General features: G+C 42.6%; 2 protein-coding genes and 1 long non-coding RNA gene across 5 annotated transcripts in view; 1 reads left to right on the forward strand and 2 right to left on the reverse strand.

Moving 5' to 3' along the window:
• Positions 1-14,406, reverse strand: part of Pon3 (paraoxonase 3) — a 31,929-nt gene extending 17,523 nt beyond the window's left edge. For 2 of the 3 annotated variants that reach the window (XM_048437009.3, XM_087901669.1), the window contains exons 1-3: positions 14,249-14,406; positions 12,694-12,764; positions 4,916-4,971 (exon numbers count right to left, since the gene is read on the reverse strand). In XM_048437009.3, coding sequence (XP_048292966.3) covers positions 4,916-4,971; positions 12,694-12,764; positions 14,249-14,322 — 201 coding nt within the window. In that variant the 5' untranslated portion in view covers positions 14,323-14,406. Of the gene's footprint in view, positions 1-4,915; positions 4,972-12,693; positions 12,765-13,752; positions 13,772-14,248 lie in introns of those variants that run through there. The other variant, XM_087901670.1, reaches the window with a different exon arrangement.
• Positions 14,407-14,456: 50 nt separating this feature from the next.
• On the forward strand, positions 14,457-16,986 carry LOC148117806 (uncharacterized). Its single transcript, XR_015736629.1, has 2 exons — positions 14,457-15,067; positions 15,307-16,986. It is a non-coding gene; the product is annotated as an uncharacterized LOC148117806 (long non-coding RNA).
• Positions 16,987-19,815: 2,829 nt separating this feature from the next.
• The window catches only part of LOC125402356 (serum paraoxonase/arylesterase 2), a 30,246-nt gene continuing 24,938 nt past the window's right edge, over positions 19,816-25,123 (reverse strand). The window contains exons 6-9 of the mRNA XM_048437032.3: positions 22,751-22,951; positions 22,088-22,169; positions 21,217-21,345; positions 19,816-20,598 (exon numbers count right to left, since the gene is read on the reverse strand). Coding sequence (XP_048292989.3) covers positions 20,440-20,598; positions 21,217-21,345; positions 22,088-22,169; positions 22,751-22,951 — 571 coding nt within the window. The 3' untranslated portion in view covers positions 19,816-20,439. The remainder of the gene's footprint in view (positions 20,599-21,216; positions 21,346-22,087; positions 22,170-22,750; positions 22,952-25,123) is intronic.

Raw genomic sequence — 25,123 nt, forward strand, 5'->3', positions numbered from 1 at the left:
ATTTTCCTTTCCCGAAGCATAGCTACAGGGTGTGTGGCTTAATTCTATTGTTCTTTTCACTACTTACACTATGTAGTCATAAATGACACCAGCCACAATTCAGTGCAGGGTGCTAGCATCTTATAGGAATTCTGAAAAATCTAATATGAATATTTACTCCAATGAGTACACAAAGTTCATTCTAGTACTTTGGAAAGTAACCCTTTCTACCAACAAGACTAAGTATTTATCACCAACAATAGACACCCACAAGGTACTGAACCTTTAACATACCCCAGTTCAGTATGTCAAACCTTGAGGTTGGTTATTCTATACCAAGAACCAAACAGTTATTTCATGATCACATATCTCCCCCATCGCTCTGAATTAACACAAAATAGACCAGCTTCTTTCTTCCCCCTCAATCGCTAATCTAAATATTCTTCTTTCTAATCTACAGTCTCTCCTGGTTTCTCTTTCTGCTCTTAGCCTTGCAAATACATGTACTTATTGGTCCTTCTGTTTGCCCTCTCACTTTGGTGTGGTTGGGAATCTCCGCATGTCTCCATCCATATCTTCAAGTGTTTTGAAAAGATTTAGTCATTCTTATTTTATGTATATGCATGTTTGAGTGCATGCATGTATGTGTTCCACATGTGAACCAGAAGCCCTTGGTGGTCAGAAGACAGTGTGGAATACCATGAAACTAAAGTTTTTAGGTAGATGTGAGCTGCCATGCTGATGTAAAAGCATTAAGTGATCTTAAGTGTTGAGCTATGACTCCATTCTCCAAGTTTTTCTTGGAATCCTCCTCATCACCCAAGGCTTGAACCTCAGTGTTGTTGGAAGGAGGTCTCTGAAGCCATCAGAGCAGTGCTCTCCACTCCTGAAAGACCCTTCTTCACCAGGCCCGAAGGAGGGATAGACAGGGCCTTACTCTCAGATTCTGTTTCTGGGCCAGATTCTGTCCACACCAAATAAAGAATTTCTCTAATAAAGTCACATCACTTGCTTCTTTAGTGGGTCCTCTTTCTTTAGGATATGGCCTCTGGTGGGTCTACCAAGCGTCAGTGGATAGTCCCACCCCAATGAGCATATGGGCATCACACACTGAACTCTGTCTGCCATTGAAAAGAGGGGAGAGGTGGAAAGTTGGGAAAAGGTGTGGATATGGGTACCATACATAGATCTGGGAAGAATTAGGGAGAAGAGTGGAAATGAATCTGATCAAAATGAATTGTTGGGAATTCTCAAAATCCTGTAATAAAGACTGTAGTGAAACACAGTCACTTATGCTATGCCTATGAGAAGAGGAAGACATCCACAAGCACTTTGAAGACTTTGTGCATCCCAGCGTCACCTACAGTCCACATTGTTACTCTGATTTCTATTTTACCGTCACAGACAACCCATTCTGTTTTCAACATAGTTTCCTCAATGTTCATCTCATGAAGTCCACAGCCCATTCTGCGTCACTATGAGTGTAGTTGAGCTCACAGTTCTCTGGAAGGACCATGGTACTGACTTCTTTCTGTGAATGACCGTCAGCACTTCTGCCTCATTTCTTGAGGAAGAGACACACTTCCGCTGTTCTGTCAGGTCTTTCATTTCTTTCCCAATCCCCTACTCTGTAGGACACCACCCCCTCTTGCGTTATTCCTTATTTTTCATTAGTGACTTAGTCTGTGGCCTGGAATTTTGTTTCTGTTTCTCGTTCCTGGAAACAAGTCTTTCCCTAATTTTCTTCAACTATGTATTTATCTCCTTGTTTCACCTGGGGTTTCTCAGAAAGATCACACAACCTCATTACCCACTCTCCATTCACTGGGATGGACCTTCTACCTCCTGTATTATGGAGAAGCTAATCTCCAGGTGGTGCACCAGTCTCCAAGTGTCTTCCTTGACTGCATTTCCCCCTTCTCTGTCCGCAGCACCGGGGCCCTGGACACTACAGAATGTCTCTTTCCTTCATGACCAAAAGTCAGAAGTAGAGTTATGAAATAGACTTTCCACCTCGATTTCTGCCTCTTAGATTTGTCTTCCTCTCGTCCTCATAACGCTTCCTCCCCTGTGCTCTCTCCTGTAGGTTTTGTTCATAAAGCTTCAGTTATTTCGTGTCCCCCAGTGATTTTCATATATGTTTACCTACAGCCTGTCCCTTGTGCTGTAGTGTACCCCCACCCCCACGCCGACTCACTTCTAAGGTCAACTTTCAACCAACTTGTCAAAAACCAAAGTCAAACATCATCCTTCCAGACCCTCCCTCTTGCGGGCATCTGTTCTTCTCAGCTAAGGGTATCATTGTTCAGTTCCATCCAAAATTCATTTCTCAGTTGCCCTCTCTACAGATAATCTGTCAGTAGGTTCTTCAGCTCAGAGACTGGCAACACAAAAGAGGAAATGTTAGGGATATCTAGCCATATGCCTGCATTCATGTACAGCCTCCTTCCACCACACCATAAATACAAAAAAGGGGTGTTTGTGTGTCAAGGCAGCACATCTCTACAAGCACCTTAATATCATGGGAATATGTGAGGCCACTATTGTCCAAACAAAGAGACCAGAATGAAAAAGATTTGATAGAAACAGGAGCAAGGCACTGCACATAAACTTTGCCTAGAATAAGAGTGTTAAGGAAATACTCATAGAGATTGAGGTTTCTTTTCATGATGTTCTGTTGGTTAGAATTGGTGGCAGCAATCCTGCTATATGCTAGTAACAGCACACAATTTCATTTCTACTGCATATCACTGAAAATAACGACAGTCACCCTGAAGTGTCGGCTTCTGATTTCCCCAAATGTATTGAAGGTATTTGTGGACATTAACTGAAACTTTCCATTGTCATTATTCATCATCAGACCTCATATGTCCAGTATTTTGATGGGTGTCTGGGGAATTAGGACAATTGTCTGTATTCTGTCAATTATATTTTAAAGAAACGCTGATTGGTCAGTAGCCAGGCAGGAAGTATAGGTGAGACAACCAGGCAGAAAGTAGAGGTGGGGAGAATTCTGGGAAGAAGGAAGCCCATTCCTCGGCAGTCCTGTCCCATCCACAGAAGAAGCAAGATGTGACTGCCTCGCTGAATAAGGTACTGAGCCACATGGCTGGCATAGATAAGAATAATGGGCTAATATAAGTTATAAGAGTTAATAAGAAGCCTGAGCTAATGGGCCAAACAGTTTATAACTAATGTAGACTTCTGTGTGATTTCTTTGGGATTTAACGACTGTGGGAACTGGGCAAGACAGAAAACCCTGACAACAGGGTATTATTAATAAACACATCCAAGTTCCAGATTCAAGGAACTTAAAGTCACATGATATCACAAGAAGAATATACCAGGATAATGTGGTCCATCCACATCCAACAGCAGAACCAGAGAAGGCTTGCTGAGGAAGCTACATACCTCCACAGGGAGGCGTCACTGAGAAACAGAAGTTAACTGGCAAAGTGGGAGGATGGGAGTAATCCTTGTCATTTTAGAAAGGCGAAGAATATGTATTTGCATGGAATAACTCTGAGTCTGAACGTTGCCAAGGGAGGCAAGAAGGTCATGGGAGAGACTGACCCAGGAGAACAAGATATTGAATGCAGGAAGAGGAAAAAGAGCAAAGAGATTAAATCCCAAGCTTCAAATAGGAGTTGTTGGTTTGCAGAGCGATGCAAAGAAAAGGGTCCTGCCATCTCTCATGCACTGTTTGGGACGAGAATGCTCTCTTTCTACTGAGCAAGAGCTGTGCAGCTCTGCTGTCGGGGAGGCATACGACAGGAGCAAGCATTTCCTAGCAGCAAACACAGCTCCTAACTCTTTGATAATCACCTTTGCAGGTCTGTCCAGCATAGCCCTGAAAATCAAACTTGACAGTAGAAAACTGAGGCCAATGAAAAAGAGTCTTTTCCAGACAGTTTTATCTTTGAGTTTGGAAGAAAGTGAAGAAAGAGAATCCTGCCTCCCACCATCTAAAATTGACTGTGCCCTTCTCTGGAGTATATCTGCGTATTTAAGAATTTGGAAACTTGGGCCATGCTTCCATAGAATGCCTTGCTTTGAGTCAAAAGTATTTACACTTAGAATTTATGTAAGTTAGTGGTTTGGGGAAAATTGAATGTTTCCATATGCAATTCTAGCCACAGAAATTAATTCACACTAAAAATGTGTTAAATCCAATTTTTCAAAATATTGGAATAAAACTGTGGACTTAGTTAGGCAGTAGAGTTTATGACTGACATGCACACATCTCTGGCTTCAATCTCTAACAAACCCATATGAATAACACCATCTAGCAAAATCTCAGACCCTATTCCAATGTGCTATTGGCTTGATAGATCCAGGACAATTTTCAACATCTAATAAACACACTGTTCTTTTGTTTACTGATTTTTTTCCCATCCCCTAGCATAGCTTCCTGGCCATTTAACATTTGTCAAAGTGGTATTGAGAACAAAATACACTTTATTCTTTACTCATGAAAAAACATTGAAGGAATAGCAGGGACTCCAAGTATTGATGTTAAATGCTTTAACTTATAGCACTCCATACATAGGCAAACATGGCAAGAACACTGGTTAATGCAATGATGACTATCAGACACTGAGGTACCACCCAATTAGGCAGTGATGAAACTGAGAAGAAACTAGACAGAGCTGAAGACCATCCTGAGAGTCAAACGGACATCAATACACTTTTCCAGAGACCGTAGCCAAGCATGCAGCTGCCCACAGGGAGCTGCCCACATGGGGTAGTCAGAGTCAGGTGTGCCTGTGGTGTTCTAATTGGCCTTCCAGATTGCACTTTGGCTTTTGTAGCTGACTGTTCTACCCAGAGGTGGGATGAACATGTAGGGGTCCATCTGGCATCTCAAGCTGGAAACTTTAATGCCCTGTCTATGCTGCTATTGATGTGAGCATCAGAGTGGTTGGCAAATACTCACAGTCGAGATAAAAGCCAGTCCACTAGGAAGTATATCAATATCTTCAGAGCCATTCTCTGCAAAAACACAAAACGGAAAATAATCACAAAAATGCATATGTGGAGCCTTCAAAGGAAAAGTTCAATGGCCCAAACTTTTGATTACTTTTCAAAAATGCATTGACGGTTGCAAGCATTTACTTGGGAAACTGCTGTAATGTTCAGGAATCCCACTGATAGAGCTGCTGCTCTATTAGAACCCCTGAGTCCATCTCCACAAGCATTAAACTCCTCTTTAGAATTCCATTTTCTGAAGTAAAGTGCAAAACAAACTACCTTATAAAATGAAATTCATGTCCTAGGTTGATTCTTTAAGTTACAACGTGCAGGAGGTGTCCTGAGAAAGTCTGTGTTGTTCCCTCACATACTGAATGAGAGAATTCAGGTATCACTGAAAAGCTTCTAGAGAAGTCTCCCTGCCATGTCCCCCATTCTACAGTCTGTCAGATTGAAACATGCATGACCGCACTGAGAAATCAGTCAACAAGTGATCTGTGCGATAATTATCCTTCTTGGGACAGGTTTTGGCAAGAGATTCATTAGGAGGAGTTGGGTAAGTTCACTTCCTCCTTCGGAGCCTTGAGCATTTTCTGTGGAAGGGAGTATGTAATGTGTGAGTGTGATGGAGCGGGGATGGGTTTTAGTAGAGAGAAGACCTCATAGGACTTGAGGAAGGGGCTGATTCTGGATGTGATGACTGTCTAATACAGCTAACTGTATTCTGTAGAATTCGAGTTCAGGCAAACGTTCCTGTGAAGAAGTGACAGTCACACTATTTCACTGTATTCTCTCCCCTTGAGCCTGAGGGAACTTAGAAGTTGTCCTGACAGATGGAATGGGGTGAGTGTAATGCCATGTGACTTCCAAGGCTAAATGTTAGCCCTAGATGCCCTGGTGCAATCTCTCCCTCCTCTAGGTCCTTATATTCCTTCTTCCTTTCTCTTCCTCCCTCTCTTGGCCATCCCATCTACTCCTCGCCCCCTCTCCAGAATGTACCTTGGGTGCCCTGAAGTGAAACACAAAAGTCTAGTTTCTCAATGTATGTAGGGAACAGAAAGATGGGGAGAAAAGCCAGAGGATCCCAGGTGTCTTGTTACCAACCTTTGAGTCACCTTTGCTAATGAAAATGGAACAATTGGACTTTCTTCACGAAGCCCTGCCAATATCATAAGAAAAATAGCTAGGAGTCTCTAGGTTTATTTTGAGACAGGGTCTCCCTACGTAGTACAGGATGGTCTTGATCACATGATCTTCCTGCCTCAGCCTCCTAAACTCTAGAATTACAGCAGTGTATTACTATGTCCAGCCTTTTTGTTCAAACTCACTAAGTGTGGGGTGGCCTGTTATGCAGCCACACTAATTGGAACACACGGGAAATAGGTACCTGGGGAAATGGATTACTAGGTTGTCACTAGGCAACTGGGAGAGAACATGTAGATGAGGACAAGAAAATGAGAATAAAGCCAAAGAAAAAGTACATTTGAACCAATAGAATGGTGAGCAGCAAGTGCTGACAACCAGAGACAGGAGAAACTAACCCCCAACTGGTAAAACTAACCAGAGCTTCCCATATCCTAAGCATTTGGGTTCGTCGAGATTTACCTATCTCTGGTGCTCAGATGGCTTGACAAAACAATGCTCTTTCCATATGGAGTGAAATGCACACTGGGAAAACACACACATTGAATAAAGCAATTTTCAACACCACAGGTTGGCTACTTCTCTGAGGATTCTCCCACCTCACTGCTGGGTCCTTCTTGGTTTCCTGTTGCCTGTATCTCTCACTCTGTTCTGAATATAGAATAAGGTCTGTCTGCCCTTGCCTGTTTCTCCACCAGAGCAAGCAACAGCCCAGTCCTGTGCTCTCAGGTGCCACCCCCGAGCTCTTGATTCTCTAATCTCCATAAGTCATTCTTGCAAGTTCAGACTTCCACAGTCACCTGATGCTAAACACTCCCCTTGGTTTCTCATATACAACAGGTTCCAAACAGAGCTAGAAGTTTCCTCCCTTCATATTTTCCATCTTTCAATGTCAATGAATGTCGTCTATCCTCAGGTCCCCAGAGCAGGGAACCTGGAGCTATCTTTAGCACCTCCTTCTTTTTTCATTCCCCCAAAACATCACTTGTTTGCCATGTATGTACTCTCAAGTTTCTACAATCGTTTCTTAATAGGTCAACTTTGTTCCCTAGCCTATTGTCTGTACTGATATTCATCTTTCTAAGCTGCCAAGCTGACCCTATCATTCCCTTGTTTAAAGCCTTAAAAGGCCTGCTGGGGCTAGCAGTATAAATCTCATGTTCCTTGGTGTCAAATCCGTCCACACCTTGGCCTAGGCTCAGCTCTCATTGATCCTGCCTTTCTGTATCAATTCTAGCTATGAGATGCTTCCTTGAGTAGTTTATGAATGATATTAGAGTCATTCATTTGCACATACACACACACACACACACACACACACACACACACACACACGTCTTCCTCCTGGTTTAGCCATTCCTTACACCTTCCTTACCACGAGTGCTCTGCAGGGCACGGGGCCACCGCTTCAGCCTTCCAAAGCTTTCCTGGATTTAGCATCCACCTTTATCTGCAAATATTTTTGCCTGTGGGAACTTTATCATGACATTTTTCACACTGTGCCCCGTGTCTGCTTGTTAATATCCTATTTGACTGAAAGCTTTTTGGGAACAAGGCCTGGGTTTAATTCCATGTCGAATCTGTGTATTTTACATAACACCCGCCTTTTTTGTGCACGCTCTCGAGGCAAGCTGTTTCACTTAATAAGTAAGCAGATTAGTAATTTGAACTTTGGCTCATTTTGGAGTTAAATTATACGGATGTTATCTCTGAGTACAGGTGTCCCAGTTTATAACGATTTGATTAGGAGAGTTCAACTTCCCAAAGACACGAAAACGAAACACATTCAGGAGAAATATTACCCTTCGTTCTGAATTCTGATCTTCCCAGTTCTCACTGGAGTCTGAGCCATATCAGCAGAGGCTGCTCCCATTCAGGAGGGAAATGATGGACTCTACAGAGGTCCTCCCACACAGCCTGCCTGGGAATGTTCGGTGAGTTAGGGGCATGAAATGCATTTTACTTAAAGGCATTTATCAATGCAAAACCCACATTGCAATTTAGCTTCTTGCTTAACTAACAATTATACAAAATTTTCTGAGTTGTGTGATCTCAGACTTGGCTCCTTTTCTTTCCCAAATGCAGTTTTATGGTGCGGGAGAATTATCTGTATTCTGTCAATCATATTTTAATAAAACGCTGATTGGCCAGGCAGGAAGTATAGGTGGGTCAACCAGACAGGAAGTGGAGGCAGGGCAATGAGAATAGGAGAAGGCTAGGGAGGAGGAAACTTCCTCAGCTACTCCTGCGCAGACCACTGAAGAGACAGCATGTGAGCTGACAGCTGAAAAAGGTACCAAGCCATATGGCTAACATAGATCAGAATAATGGGTTAAGATAAGTCATAAGAACTAATAAGTAGCCTGACCTAATGGGCCAATCAGCTTTATAACTTATAAAGATCTCTGTGTGATTGATTTTCCTTTGGGGCTTGCCGACTGTGGGGTACTGGGCGGGACAGATACCCCAACAAGGTGGTCCCCTCGTGTTACAGTTTTATATATCTCCCATGATAGCATCACTCTGACCTAATGTGCAGCATGGGGGTGGGGCTCTGTTCTTTATTGCTTCCCCCAGAGCATGGAGGTGCTAAGCAGCGTCAGCTGGACTGACAGCACTTCCACCCCCGACTCTCCACACACTCTTGTCGACATGGAACTCACAGGACGAGTATCTCAACAGCAGGGAAACCAGTGGGAGTGGAGCTCCAGGGCCCTGTCCTCTGGGTTCTCCTTCATACCTTTCAGTCCACAGCTATGGTCAAACCCCTCGGTCACAAAGCTCTTGAAGTAGTAACTATCACGTTTCAATCCTACCATGAGTTGCCGTCACTTCAATAATTTCTTTCTTTCTTCAGTATTACCCATAGTGCCCCAAGAGAGTGTCATTCCAGTAGTTCACTATATATAATTTTATTTTTATATAGTTTATATAAGTTGTATATATAAATAATATATTTTATATAAAATTATATGCTATTTATATAATTTTATTATTTCACACCTTGGAGTAACAGCAATCTTGGAGACCAAGAAGGTGCAGAAGGGATGCAAGGCAGAAAGGCACCACATACAAACCCGCAAATGTGATACTCCCACCCACGGAAAGCTCTGATGCAGGGAACTCACGTTTCAAGTGTAGCTTTGGTGAGATGCCACATAACTTCCTTGTTGAAGGCATCTTCACCCTCATAGGCTTGGAAAAAAAGCCAAAGTTAATGCAAAAGGAAAGAATAGAGGTAGCATTTACTGAAGGAAGAATTATTTGACCTTCCGAGACTTCCTGTAAGAAAACTGACCACATTTACAATCCCAGTACTTGGGAATCCAAAGGAGGATTGCATAACCATGGTTCCATAGAAGACTGTGTATGAATGAAATCAAAGGATGAGAGAAGAAGGAGGAGCAGGAAAGGGGGAAGGGTAAAATAACCATACAAAAAAGGATAAATTAATTTTGTAAGTTTGCTCTGAGCTGAGGCTGAGGACACAGCTGTAATCCCAGCTACTTGCAGGGTCGAGGCAGGCGGATTACAAACATAAGGCATGACTGAGCCATACAACAAGTCCAAGGCTAGCTTGAAGGCTAGCCTGAATTATGTAACAAGACCCTGAGTTGTAGATACAACCTAGGAGTAGGTTTTGGGCCCAAGCCCCAGTAAAACAAACAAGCAAACACACACACACACACACACACACACATATGAACACAAATAAACAAGTTAAAAAATAAGTTAAGTAACAAACCAACAAAACCCATCTGATTGTAAAGAAAATAAAAGCATAACTTCCTTTAGCTGTGTGCCTGCTGTACCCTGCTAAAAGTCCTCCAGTGTGCCTACAGTGCTGCATAAAACCTGCCAACGAACAGTTTGGACTCCTGACTAATGTCTTCCTAGCTATCTCTATTTAAATCCCTAGTTGCCTTCTCTTGTTTAGTTTCCATTTAGTAATACTCTACCTGTTTACGCTTTCTGTTGCAATAAGACTTTTCTGGAATGCTTAGAATAAAAACAATGTCTTGTCAGTAGATAAGACATTATATACCATATCAGCACTAGCCAACAAAGACTTCAAAGCATGAAAAAACAAACATTGCAGCCCTAAGTAGGTGAACATCTGGACCATCAGGCAACTAACTCAGTCCCTCTCTGTGTCATTGTCCTCCACACAGCACTGGGAGCCACATTTACTTTGTAGATTTGTGTTGGGAATCAAGCAGGTGCTTTATTTGAAAATGTGAACTTTGGGGTTTTGTTTTTCTTAATAATCATCAGTCTTGTCCTATTATCAACCTAGCATGTTCAGTTCTTCAAATATAAAACATAAAGGTGTGACAGATGCAAAGCATGGCATGGTATGATTTTCTTCATCTCTTCTAAGCCAGCTTCCAAATACTAAAACTGTTAGGGTACTCAGGGCATTGACCTCTGGCTACAATATCAACTCTAGCTTTACTTTCTCAAACTCAGTTGATTTATATAACTTGAGAATTAGAGTAGACAGCAAAATCCTCTAATCTAATTATCCCTCTAAAATGCTTGGCATGCTCACGTTTTCAGATATATGTACGGTGAGAGAGAATATTATTCTCAATATTGCTTCTCAACCTGTGGGACATGACCTCTTTGGCAAACCTCTGTCTCCAGCACTGTTCACATTACGAGTCCCAACAGTAGCAAAATTACAGTTACGAAGTAGCAACAAAAATAATTTTTATGCTTTGGGGGGCCACCACACCATGAGGAACTCTGTGTGTGTCAGTGTGTGTGTGTGTGTGTGTGTGTGTGTGTGTGTGTGTTTCTTTTGTCATTTATTGGGGCTTGAACTCAGGGCCTCATTTTATAAGACTGAAAAGAAACCAAACTGAGAAACTACTGAGAATCTGTTGACACTTTTCTTATGAGCTGAGGAGGTGTGTCTTAAAATCAAGCAGAATGCAGCCCCCCAAGTCCTCTGTAGCCCCTTTAAATTCTGTAACTTGAGTGTCATGCGCACAGCCCTTGTTTAGGCTGTGACACACAGGGCACAGGTCAAACTGCTCTGAAGATGACTTGTGAGCTTCTATCTCGTGTTTGCTCCTTCCCAAAACTCTGTAAGGTGGTGGAGAGGGCCCACTAATCTCGGAGATCCACATATGCGCTCACTCTCCCCAGCCGAACCTCTTGAACACTTTGGTTTCTAAAACACCATGGTAGCCTAGGGTTGTCTCAAGTCTCTAGTTTCCATCTGGCAGCATAATCCATTTCTAGGAGCATGGAACAGGGCTGGAGAGGTAGTTCAGGTGAAACAGTCCTTGCCAGACTGACGGAAGCCATGGATCCTATTCCTACCACCATGCAAACGAGATGCTGGAGGGCAGCCCTATGACCCCAGCACTTGGGAGGTAGAGGCAAGAGGATGAGAAATCCGAGTTCGTATTTGGTTATGTATTGCGTTCAAAGGCAGCCTGAGATACTTGAGAAATAGTTTCAAAAATAAAAACAAAGGATTGGAAACTGGGAAGAGGTAAAAGAATAGGAAACCAAAACTAAAGAGCTTCTTTTTCTGTTTTGTTTTTTAAATATAAATACAAAGAAAAAAGAAAATACAAATCCACACCATAAAATAAGCTGTTTTAACTCATACCAATAAATCAGTCACGGTCTTTGGCCCTAGGGAGTTTGCAATCTGATAATGAAAGAGAACACCAGCTCAGAAATAAACCAAGGTGTAGGCGTGGAGTCAGCTGAGTCTCAGAATGTTGTAAGAGTAAGAAGGAGAAAGAAGAGGCTGCAGCTGACTTCAGTGAGCAGCCGTGGGAGAGAAAATGCCACAGCGCAGGTGAGAAAGGCACAGGACACTTTTGGTGGACAGTGAGGAGAATCTGGCTGGCTTTTAGTTTTATTTTCCGGTAGCAAAACTGGAGGCTTGCAGCCCAAGTAAACATAGGAGCAGAGCCAATTAGGTGAGGCCAGTGGGAGCATGGGAGACTGCTGCCCACTGGTCTCCAGTGGGAACAGGGGAGACTGCTGCCCACTGGTCTCCAGTGGGAACAGGGGAGACTGCTGCCCACTGGTCTTCTGTGGAAGCAGGAGGGACAAAGAGGAAACCAATGCTCCCAAGAATTTTAACTGAACCTCCAAGGGATAACGGGCCAGCTGTGGGTTGAGGAACCATGGAGGGAATGGCAGGAGTGTGAAGCTAATGTCAGTTAAGTCTGACTCTAAATAAACAACTCTGGCCTTAGTGATGGAGAAAGAAAACCTTCAATTTGAGAGGCTGGAGATGTGATTGCAAAGTTAAGATTAGTATTTTTGAATGACATCTAGGCAGGCTGAAAGTACATACGAGAAGTGCTTGCCAGAAAATGTGGAAGGAAAGGATACCTGAAGTCAAGATTGTCAAAAAAGGGAGAACTAAAAATGGGGGGGTGGGGGCAGCAGTCAAGAAGCAGTGAAATTCATCAGAAGATGGAGAAACGCCCTTGGCATGAGGTAGTCTAGGAACAGTCATGTGCAGAAGTCACGCTGCCCGCCACGGAGTAATTTGTAATTAAATCATTTCCCAGCCCTAGGGAAATGACGGAGAAATGCCTTGTCTCGGTCCTGTTGCGTGCTTACCGAGGCCTTCAATCAGGTGGCAGTGCTGAGGTTCTGTGGACTTGATCTCCCGTGTTGAACTAAGTCTTTCTCTGCAGAGAATGGAAATCAACATGAGAAACCAGTACAGAGGTCAGAGTGTGGCATCCCAGATCAATGTCAGCACAGGCATGGAAGCCCTCCAGTGCCTTTCCTCTTTTTATGGATGGCATAAGGGACAAGCAGGCAATGAATGCCTTTGGTTCCTAGTTACAGAATACCTCTTACATAAGCACTGTGCCCACACAAGCTGACTTCCCAATTAACCCTGAAAGAATAAAGCATGATTCTTTACCAAATATAAGACCCCACTTGATGTTAGGTAGAAACGATCCATATTGTTCATTAAATAAATAAAACAGCATTGGATCATTTTCCTAGGTATTATTGATTATAAATCTGCACTTTCTTCCTTTTGCCTCCTCTCGTTTCCTTTGCCCTCCTTATTTCTGTGAGGTCTCCAAGGAGCTAAACCTGTAACTCTAGTCTACCCTTTGTTCTTTTCAGCAGCTTATGGCGACTTACCTCAAAATATGTTCATTCATGGGCCTCACCCCCATCAAACTGCTAGCCAGCTGACTTTTCAGCAATGTTCCTTTTTTTTTTTTTGCAGTGAAATGCTCTTCTAAATATTAGGTATAATTTGAAATATTCACTAAGCTATATTCAAGAAAAGTTAGATTTCTCTTTCAATCACTTATAAAAAGTGCTTTAAGGGATGGGCTGGAACTTGGTGGAGGCGCAGTTGTGACCCGAGCTGTACTAGACACAGGTGTGTAAACGTCCGACCCTTAAATTTACCATTTGACGATCCTGTCACTTGTTGCTTGGGGAGCAAGAGAAACAAGAAGCACTCCCAAGCTGGGCTAGAAAGTGTTGCCAGCAGACATCAGGTGTCTGAACAGATTGCAGCAGTGAACTGAGACCAGTCTCTCCTTACGGAAAGAATCAAAGCAGGATGACAGGCGAAGGCCTTAGCCCCACCTAGGAATAAGACTTTAAAAAACTTAAAAAAAAAAAAATCTTTCAGACCAAACTTACTTTGCTTGAGATGATTCTGGAATGGCTGTTTCTGCTGAACCTGCTGCTTCAAAATGTAAACCAACCTCAAGCCTGTTCCCTCCGCAGGGTTCAGCTCTCTTCCTCTAGTGTGGCACGGAATCCCTAAGCCTGCACTTTCAGGGTCTGAGTCAGCTAGAAACACCTAGCGGCAAGGATGGTCCTCTCCCCCAAGTCCAGCACTTCTACAGGACTTCAGTGTTTCCCGGGACAATGTATCAGAAGACTTGGAAAAGGTACCTAACCTTCAGCGATCCAGTGTGGGCTTTCCTACCCCAGCAGCCTAGAAAGGCAAGCAGCAGTCCCCTTTCATAATGAGTCATTTTCAAGGAGAAGTTGAGGCGGTGGCACTGAGAACTGGTTCCCAAAATGCTCCTTTGCACCCGCTAGGAAGTTGGAAGCAGGTTGTTCTTGACCTAACTTGGACCAGAAAAAAAAAAAAAAATCTGAAGACGTCTCCCAGGAGGTGTCCACTCACCTCAAGGTCAGAAGCCTCTCCCCTATTAAGGCCAAGCTGGCCCCCAGCAAGGTCAGCACCACTAGCTTCCCCATGGTGTCTGGGTGCCTAGCAGCGACAAGCCTATTCCAGGAGCTGCTCCCGGAGGGGTGGTGGTGAGGGGGGGAGGCGGGCACGATGTGGCCCCGCCCACTGCTCTTTGCCAAGGGCCCTGCCTGCTCCACCCTGCAGTTTCGCTAATCCCCTGGCGTCAGGCGACTGTCTTTACTCCCTCTCTTGCTCCAAGGCTCAAGGCCACCTTTGCGTGGCGGGGCTCCGAGCCACTTCCTTGCTTGAGTATCGAGGAAACTTTTGCTCTTGGAATTCAAGTCCATCTTTGCAAGCCAGCTGCAAAGTCACCTTTGCTCGCTGGTTCAAGGCCACTTTAAGGTACGGAGTCCAAGGCAACTACTCCTCGTGCTCAGAGTTCAAGGACACTTTTCTGCCTGGAATTCGGGACTCAGAAGACTCTAGTCGGAGGTCGCCAGTTGGTGACCTCTGGCTAAGAGCAGGAAAGTTCTTGCTGGCTCTTCACGGAGTCCGTGCAGGGTGGCGTTTGTTTCTTAAAGCCACAGAACTTAATTGCCTCAGCTCCACCTGTGGACGAAGGTGGGGAGAGCTGCTTGGGAGTCCAGAGTTCATAGACAGAGCTTCTAGGTTCCGGCAGGCAAGATGTAGGAGGAGAAACAGATCCTGAAATCCCCTAAAGGGGAGGAAATACTGAAAGCCAAGCCTCTTCTCCAGGAATCGGAGCTCTGGACTTTATGTCTTCGGACCTTTGCCATCAGGATGTTGTGCATGGTGAGAGTCTAAGTCTATCTGTCTGGATACCTGAAGGATGAGCTGAATTCAATAAAAAGGACCTAGTTTCCCTGGGAGATTCTTGTTCATCTTTTCTGTAAACTTCGGGTCTTTCTGCTGAAGAGCACACTTTCCTCTCATATAAACAATATTGCTGGAGATTCTGAAGATGGCGGGACACTTGAGGAGTTTAGGGAGCATTGCACCTTCAAACATCATCTATTTTTATTTTCTAACAGGAGGTAGCAGCAGTAGAATTCAGTTTTAAAAAGAAAAAAAATTATCAGAGAGAACCTTCATCCGACGATGGATGGAGATAGAGACAGAGACCCACATTGGAGCACTGGATCCCCAAGATCCAAATGAGGAGCAGAAGGAGGGAGAACATGAACAAGGAAGTCAGGACCGCGAGGGGTGCGGTCACCCATTGATACAAGGGGACTGATCTAATGAGAGCTCACCAAGGCCAGCTGGACTGGGACTGAACGAGCATGTGATCAAACCGGATTCTCTGAATGTGGCTGACATGGGGGCTGACTGAGAAGCCATTGATAATGGCACTGGGACTTGTTTCCTCTGCATGAACTGGCTTTTTGGGATCCCAGTCTGTTTGGATGCTCACCTTCCTAGACCTGGAGGGAGGGGGGAGAAACTTGAACTTCCCACAGGGCAGGAAACCCTGACTGCTCTTAGGACTGGAGAGGGAGGAGGAGAGGGAGTGGGGGGAGTGGGAGGGTATTGGGAGGAGGGGAAGAAGTGGAAATTTTTATAAACAAATAAATAAATAATAAAAGAAAATATTTTATAGGACTAAAGATATCAAGAAGAAGGTAGCCCTTGTCATATAGAATACCTATGCATGATATTGGGTGATAGACAGATGGACAATGGCTCAGCAGTGGTAAAGAACAATTACTGCTCTTGCAGAGGACATGGGTTCAGGAAAAATGTTATGATGACATTAGTTCTTCTTCAAGAGATATCTTGGCACCAGGCAGCTCATCTTGCCCAGAATACAGTGTGCTAATGGCTTATGTCTTTCAAGAGTTTATTCTCAAGCTTACCAGACAAAGAGCAAACAGACCCAGGTATTGAGCCTGTCTCCCTGGGGGTAGGGCATGAGGATGTTTATAGTATAAAGAAGCAGGTGAAAGGGACTTGGAAGTAAGACCACCAATAGTCAATGTATCTGTCTTCATGACCTTTAATGGAACACATGACCATGCAGTCTTTAGCAGGATCTGGGGGTAGAGTGTAGGGCCTCAGTGTTAAAGGTTCTGAAGACTTGGCATTCAACTCCCAGAAAAGTAATTAGGGTGACCATTTTTATTATCCACTCATCAAAGTTGTCACCTGCAAAAATATTACTAGGAGACTAATAAGCAGTTGTATAGTTTTCAATCCTAGTGGTTAGGAGCATCAACTTGAGCACTCAGGAGGCTGGGACAGGAAGACCACATGTCCAAAGCCAAGCTGGGACTAGAGAGTCTAGTGAGATGCTGGGTCTGGTTTTGTTTTAAGTGAAGCTGGAGGATTTGAGGGGAGCAATGGCATTTCCCATGGATACCATCCTCTCAATACTCTGAATGTTGAAAATTGTATTTTGTTTTCTGTTCTAACCAGAGGCACAATTTCTTGAAATATCAAGTTCTAACCCATGGGAAGCCCTACCCCTTTTGAGGAGTGGATGGGGGGTGGAGCAGGAGGAGGGAAGGGAGTAGGAATAGGGATAGCTATGTAAAATGAAGAGAAAGATTGTATTAAAAAATCTTAATTTAAAAAAAACTAGCAGATCTGGGAGCATGGGTAGCTAACAGAGCATTTGCCTAGCATTATGAGGCCCTGAGTTTGATCTCTAATACTACAAAACATAAGACTAAAAAGATCTGAAAAAATTATTATTAAAAGTCAGCAATGGATTTTTTTTCTGTTTTATACATGTAACGAATCCAGAGCTGGACAGAGTTCAGCAGTCAAGAGCACTGGCTGCTCTTGTAGAGGACCCAGGCTCAATACCCAGCACCAGATGGCAGCTTGTAGCCCTCTGTACCTCCAGACCCAGGGTGCCTGAGGTTTTCAGTGGTCTCCTTGGATATTACATGCATGTGGTGCACAAATATACATACATGAAAAACACCAATACATTTTAAAACAAAAAGAATTCTCAGCCATAGGGAAAGGTCATTGTCTTTAAAGAAAACTAAAGACAAGAAAATTCACTGAGATATAATTCTCCTTACATACCTAAAAGGGCATATTTTATTCATTCATCCATTCATTCATTTATTCATTCAGATAAGGTCTCACTGTATAGCCCCGGGTGGCCAGGAACTCCCAGAGATCCCACCTGAGTCTGCCTTCAAAATTCTGAGACTAAAGGAGTATGTAATCACATCCAGCTTCTTGTAACAAGAGAATGAAAATTAAACACATTGAAAGAAAGCTTGTGAAAAGCAAGAGCAAAAAGCTAAAAGAGTATTTACGTGATCTCTCGGGCCTTTTCTCTTCTCACATGCAGAGATTCTTTCTTGAAAATTGTGTCCGAATGAAAGTGCAAGAAGCCGCAGGAAGGCAGATGAGCTGGGTTGGTGCTGTAACTCCTTCCCTGCTTCCCTGCACGATACTCACCAGTCGGTCTGTTTGCTTCAACACAGACTGAAACCGAACAGTCAAGACCTAGGAAAGGATTGTCTTCAGAGCAGTTGCCAGGAGTGAGCCACCCATGCAAAAAATGAAGAGGATTCACATAGCTTATTCAATTTTCCTTGCTCCTTATAGTAAGCACTCATGTTAGTTTCATAAAAGAGCTGAGGCTTCACCAAAAAGAAAGAAGAGTGTCAGTGAAGGCTGAAGAGATGGCTGGGAGGGTCAGGATATCTGCCAGAGGTTCTGAGTTGGAATCTCCAAACCCACACAGAAGCCGGGCATGGCTGACTTACCTGGAAGGCCAGTGCTAGTTGAAACAGAAAGGTTTATGTTCGTGAAGATACCTATCTTAAGGCAATAAAATGGAGAACAATAGAAGAAGAAGTGTGGTTGTCCTCCCCTAGCCTCTCTCTCTCTCACACACACACACACACACACACACACACACACTTGCGCGCGTGCAATGGGGAGGCAGGGGAGGAGATGGACAGAGAAAACCTGTGCCCCAAATGTATCCCCTAGTAGTGTCTAATCACCACTGCAGTTCTTGTGGGATAATGATGACCTAATCACCACATCGTTTCTTTCAGAATATGATCATAAAAAGGTCATCATAAATTAATACACATTATAGTTACAGTTTGATAAAGTAATCCCTCATACCCATTGATACCCCAAATCAGGATCTATTAAAACCTTTTGTGTCCACCTAAGATAGACAAGGCATGTGCTCATTAATGTATACCCACTTTTGTACAAATGAAACTTTGAAATAATGAAGTGGAAAGCAACTTTCCTTGTTTTCTATTGTACTCTGGTATTTCTTATTAATGTGGCCTTTTAGATATATAGCCATTGTTAACATCTCCTAAAATTGCAAACATTTCTTTCTTGGGTTTTGCCCTTAGCTAAACAATATTTAATCTCGCCTTATTCATCTGTGAACACTTCCTCCCCCACCCCCCCCCCCCCCCCCGGACAATAGAAGCAGCAAGAAGCATTCACTTCCTTAGCCTGAAATACACCCCCAATTTATTATTAACAAAATAAATGTAAAATAATAAATAACAGAAAAATATAAATACAAATTATAGGCTAAATGAACCACAGACCAAGTTTAAGAATACTTCTGCAATTCCCATCCTAAAGCCATTAAATCATTTAACATAGCATAGAACTCAAATTGGTATGTTGTAAGAAAACTCACAACAGAACACACTGTATACACTAGGGACTGGGTGACTCTGAAGCCCTGGTTTTATGGCAGTAGCTTCATCTAATTGCTAATGGTTCAGGGTCTGGCATTAGAAACAGATTGATATTCACCCTCAGGAGGTGTGTGACCTTGACCGACTGTGAAATGTTAACAATGATACAATATCGACATCTATTCCCTCTAGGCTGCAATTAGGATTAAGTGGAATAATGAGAGTAGTGCTTCCCAATGGCTGGGCATCTGAGAACTAGCTGCTTCCCAATGACTGGGCATCTGAGAACAAACTGCTTCCCAGTGGCTGGGCATCTGAGAACGAGCTGCTTCTCAATGGCTGTACATCTGAGAACTAATAAGAGTCTTGATAATGAAGAAGATGGGGAAGTGAAGCAAAAGACTTTGTAAGAGACAATGGTGATTTATGTGAACGTCCTTTATAATAAGATTTTAATAAGTGTAAGTGACAATAGAAAGAAGCATATTAAAGTCTCTTCAGGACCCTTTTTGGAGCTAGAGGGGAAAAAAATGTTCCTCCTGTGATTTTGGCACCCTTAGCCCTGATGTAGTATAGTGCTACCTAACCAGGAAGGCTTGGACAGCCAGTCTCACCTCTCCTGGCTTCTGGTCATAGTTCTGTTCACTGAATAGGTAAGATATAAGATGTCAACTCCAAGCTTTTATCTCCTCTTTGTATTGAAAGTAGGCTTCTATTTAGGAAGAGAACCTACAGGAGATGCCTTAGGAATTGACAATCTGTGGACCGGGTTAGTGGATCTCTGTGAGTTTGAGACTACACTGGTCTGCACAACAATTTCCAGGTCAGCCAGAGCTATGGAATGAGATTCTGCTTCAAAGAAAATGTAAATAAATAAAACTCTGAGCTAAAGTATTCAGTTGATTTATTTTATTTTTTCCACAAAAGAGCTCCATTACACTGAGCTTTCATGAGAAATTAATATGGCCATTCTTGTCCAACCAAATCCCTTAAAAGTCACCTCCTTTCTGTTCTCCTGAGAATCAACTTCAGGAATTAAACAGAAACAAAACCTGGATTTTGGTTAGTCTTTACTACAGTTCTAATTTGTAAGACAGTAAACAAAGCTGTAAGAACAGATCATCACAATGTTATCTATCAGTAGTCCTGAGCGTGCACAACGGTCCCAGCATGGGGACTGAGGCCACTGACTTTACAACTCATCCTGTTCCAGTGGGCTCCTACGGGGTGGGAAGTGAAGTCCCTCTGTGCAAAACACATTCACTTTATTCAAAAGCAGCTTCTTTCTTGTATTGGCATTTTAAAAAAAATACAATAATATTTAAAAAAATAACAACAATCATTTTCTTTTGATGCCAAAAGTGCATCAGAATTCTGGGCCTTTCCTTATTGAAATAAATGAACTATGTATGTGGTATATTCCTAGGTTGGTACTGATGGTTAAATTCCCTCAGAATTAGCAGTTCGTTAAAAGATTGTTTTGCTACAACTTATTGCACTTGATGCCAAGATTACAATTTAGAGTTCACAGTACAAGGCTCTCTGGTATAAAGTGCCTACAAGAAGTTTTCTATCATATATGGTCGCCACGGAACTTCCCTGGAGGACAGATCCATTGTTGATATACACTGTAGACACAGATGGCTTCTCGGATAGAATGTTCTGGATGCGGAGAACCTACGCAGGTGATAGGAAACATTAATAAAGAACCCCACACAGCCATGCCACTCAAACACCAATAATCCCTTGTCTTCCCCAAAGACACATGATTAAGAAGGCATGCTGCTGAAAACAGCAGTGACCAATCTCCTTAATGCTTAAATTAACGTACTTTCTCCTGCCTCCAAAGAAAGGACTTTTAAAGCGCCTAGTCATGCCATGCCAACACAGGATTTTGTGTCATTAGAGCAATTCAGCATTGATGGAAATAGGCGCCAACCACTGTGGTCGCTTTGACACTACTTCCACAAAGCTCACGTCATGTGGCGAGTTGACAATAAACCAGATCTTTTTAAAACTGCCAGTATACCACATGAGCAGAACCCGTATCTTTATAAAAATGACTTTTGACTAGTTTCCACCATAATTTAATTCATCAAAAGATTACTTTTCTCAAAGCCTTTGAACAATGTAACATTCTGCCAATTATTGGCTTAAAGCAATTACAAAACTACCTCCCACGTTTATTGTATTATTGGTTTAAAAGAACTAACAAATCATCCTGGTGACAGTTTATTGCATTATTAGTTCAGAGGACTTGAATAATTAAGGTTGAAAAACTCAAAATATAAAAACCTCTGACGATGGAGGATGGTTTGGGTCATACACGAAGAGCTTCTGGCCATTAGGGTGACAGCCAACCCAGATGTCACCCGAGGAAGGATCAATAGATAAATTGTCCACCAGCGTGCCCAACTGCAGAACCTTAAAAAGAAATAATGTCAATATCTAATTGATGCAAGCAACCTGATTAAATAATTTAGAGCTAACCTTTCCCATTTCTATGGATGTGGGGCATTACACACGTCTCCCTGCTCCTGCCCTTCTAACACTGATATCACTTAAAATAAATTTAATGAACTGGCTTAAAGCCATTCTTCATCTTCTCTGAAAATACAAAATCTAGGGTGATAGTCCATCTGTCCAAATAATAAAATAACAAACCTTTGTTTTAAAAGATACACAATGATCAGTTAGCTAGTTAATGATCAGTTAACTATTAAAACAAGACAGGAAATTCTTAATCAACCTAAAATATGTGTTTATGGAAAATAATAATGGTGGGAAAATCAATTTCTACCTTCATTTATTATTGAAAAACTGAATGCACATAAATCTTCATTTGAAAACTTAACTATTTCTTTCAACTGTGAAAAGTCTTATTGGGATTCATTAGATGTTGTCAATACCTCACGAACAGTCCTAAACCTGATGCCAATATCACTCAATCCACTGCTGGCTGCAATCACTGTCTGTCCTAGTGACAGCTGCCAACAGATTTGTCTTGTTGGAGGAAGGGAATATTGAAAAGCATAGATGGCTGCCCTGCCCGTACCCGTGCTGTGTTTCGGTGTGTTGTTGTTACAGTTAGCCCAGCTAGAACAGCACGGCCAGAACAGCACATAGAACAACCAATGAACAGCTCCACAGAAAACTAAATACTCACCTTTAGTTGAGTTAAATTCATATTAGGTTGTTTTTCCAAAACATGGATTTCATGAGCTAGTATGTCTGCAACGTAGACATACCTGTTTAGAAAAGACACTGGTTAGCCCTTTCTGCTCACAGAGATGTCTTAATGCAGCAGGAAAGAGAAAGTTCTGACACCCGCTGAGGGCTTCATCGGGATGCACAGGAGAAATGCTTGACAAAGGTCAAAGATTTTCAAAATCAGTTTAGTGGTGCTATAGCAATCGTGGGGTATTAAATTAGTTTTCAAAAGGTTTGTAAGAAAACATATTAATTGAATATATATTTCATAATATTTGCCACTGAAATAACAAAAAAAAATTGGTTGTATAAGAAAAACCAAGTATCCATCAACAAGAAAATGGTTAAACCAGTTTAGAATTGTCCTTATAATAGAATAATACAGTCAGAGAATGACATTAATTAATTAATTAAAAAATTATTTTGAAGGAGCTTTAAAACCTGAAAATTTTCCTTTTGTCTTCTATTTAAAACATCAAGTCATTCTACTATAGTGTTATTTAATATGAAAACTATATTGCTACATATAAAATTAAAAAGGATATATTGGAACCTGTGGGATTTGTTTATCAGGACAGTTTATTTAGGAGAAGTGAAGATACTACAGAAGGGGCTGTACTTTTTGTCAGGTGAAATATTGATCCCATTGGCTGAATCGAATCCTTCTGCCACGAGTTTCACTTCATCGGGACTGTAGTAAACAACATTTGCCCAGCGCAGGTTCAAGTATGTCTCCAAATACTTCAAGAAAGGATCCGAGAAATAGTGGTCATTGGTGGCATAGAAGTGGGCTGGCCCGACAGCTATGATGTCATTCACACTGAAAGAGAAAAACAGCATGGAAGAGGAAACCGACAGCACAGACTGGAGGGCTGTCCATAAGCTTCACACACGGGGTTTACAACTGGGGGAGGGGTTTCACATGACGATGACCCAGTAGATGTGATCCAGAGCCACAGGCAATGCGCTATGGTGACAAGGGAGCAATACCATACAGTCATGGCAATGAGAGGACAACCCCTTTGACAGTAATGGCAGGATGCTTTATAGAAGGAAAACTATCTAGCCAGGTGCAGGGGCACACACACAATCCCAGAACTTGAGAAGCAGAAGAAAAAGGAACTTGAGTTCAAGCTCAGAATCACACACACTAAGACTCTATTTCAAAAAAAGGAGGAGGAGGAAGATGACGAGAAGGAGAAGAAAGAGGAGGAGAAGGAGGGAAGGGAAGGGAAAGGAGGAGAGGAGAGGGGAGGGGAGGGGAGGGGAGGGGAGGGGAGGGGAGGGGAGGGGAGGGGAGGGAAAAGTATTTTTCCCCAGTAGATCAGGCTGGCTTGGAGCTCACAGTGTAGCGGAAAACAACCTTGGATTCCTGATTTCCTCCACGACCCCAGTTCTAGTATTACAGGTGTGTGCCATCATGCCCAGCTAAAAGCATGTTTTCTGACAGGAACATTACAGTTTTAACAACTGCCTATAAAGACAGCACTGCTCAGGTGTGGAGCTGGGCAGGCCCTGACTGTCATTAGGCAGTCAGTCACATTGATCCCACCCTCATTTATTCCGCTGCTGGACTTTCCTGAGGCCCCTTGCTTAGTCATTAGTCAAACTAAGGTTGACTGTTCAATTTCTACCTGCCTCACAAAGCTGCCAAGCCGGCGATGAACAGACATTCAATAAACACTTGCAGAGGGACAGATGATGAAATAGTCAGAGGACAATGCTTCAAGAGGGAGATTGATATGCTAAAAACAATTACCGTTTCCAACCAGTTAGGCATGGGTGTCATTAAATTGAAATTCCAATTATCTTATGCAAAAATTTCTGAGAAAGCTGCGTTCTTCTCTGTCAAATGAAAAATACAGGGCTACAAGGAAGGTTTCTTTCTTTTTTTTTTTTTTTCTGGAAAAGCTCCACAATTTAGACCCCACCTGACTAGTAATTATACTCCTGTTTATATGGTGTGCATTTTGGGAAGAATGGCTGGACGTTACGTGCTTATAACCTAGAAAGGGAAGTAAAGATTAAGAAATATCTATCAAGTTTAAACTTAAAGCAGGAGCAGTCCACGGGTGCCCTTCCTTCACACTCTCCATCAGTGTCATTGGGGAGTGCTGATCTCCTTCCAGCTTGGACACTCAGTTCTGCAGGGGCATTACCCCACAGCAACCATGAACCCCCTGAGTGTGCTTTGTAGAAAGCATGTGAGTCCCACTGAAGACAAGCTACTCCAGGGAAGGACAGGACTTGAGATGAGGGTGACAGTCAGGAAAGTGGCAGGGTTTATCTTCTGTTCTCAAACTGGGCTTGAAGAGAGTCACCTCAAGTCTGGGGTTCCATCATTTCAGGGAGTTCATTTGGAACACTAATCATTATAAAAAGTGGTATCAGACATACTTTCTCTTATCTACATGGAAACATACATGCACATACGCACACGCGCGCACACACACACACACACACACACACGCATGACAGAGACAGAGAGGTAGGGAGAGAGACTGAGACAGAGATGTTGAGTGGCCTTTATCTAAAATCTTTGGGAGACTAGAAGTGTTTCTGATTTTTTGATATTTGTAGACATAATGAGATCTTTCTTATGGATGACACCCAAGTCTAAACATTTACATTTTACATAGACCTTAATTTTACAATATTGTATATATATTAGTTTCTTTTTTCATCTTTCTATTGATTTTATTGAGCCACACATTTTTCTCTGCTCCCCTACCTTCCTCTCCCCTCCCCTTCAACCCTCTATAATAGTTTCTTTCTTTGAGAATTGTATATATTTTACAATTTATGTTAATTATATCAATGCTTACTATCTCCTTCTTGGACCTCAATCCCCACAATGTCTCTCTCCCAAAATATATATTCTCTTATTTATTTTATTTTTTAAAATCCACTGAGTCCAATTAGTGCTGTCTGTATGCCAGGAGTGTGAGACCATCCACTGGAGCATGGTCGGTCTATTAGGGGTTACACCCCT

This window comes from Myodes glareolus, chromosome 25 (assembly GCF_982192425.1).
Source record: "Myodes glareolus chromosome 25, mMyoGla1.1, whole genome shotgun sequence".
In the NCBI taxonomy this organism is placed as follows: Eukaryota; Metazoa; Chordata; class Mammalia; order Rodentia; family Cricetidae; genus Myodes; species Myodes glareolus.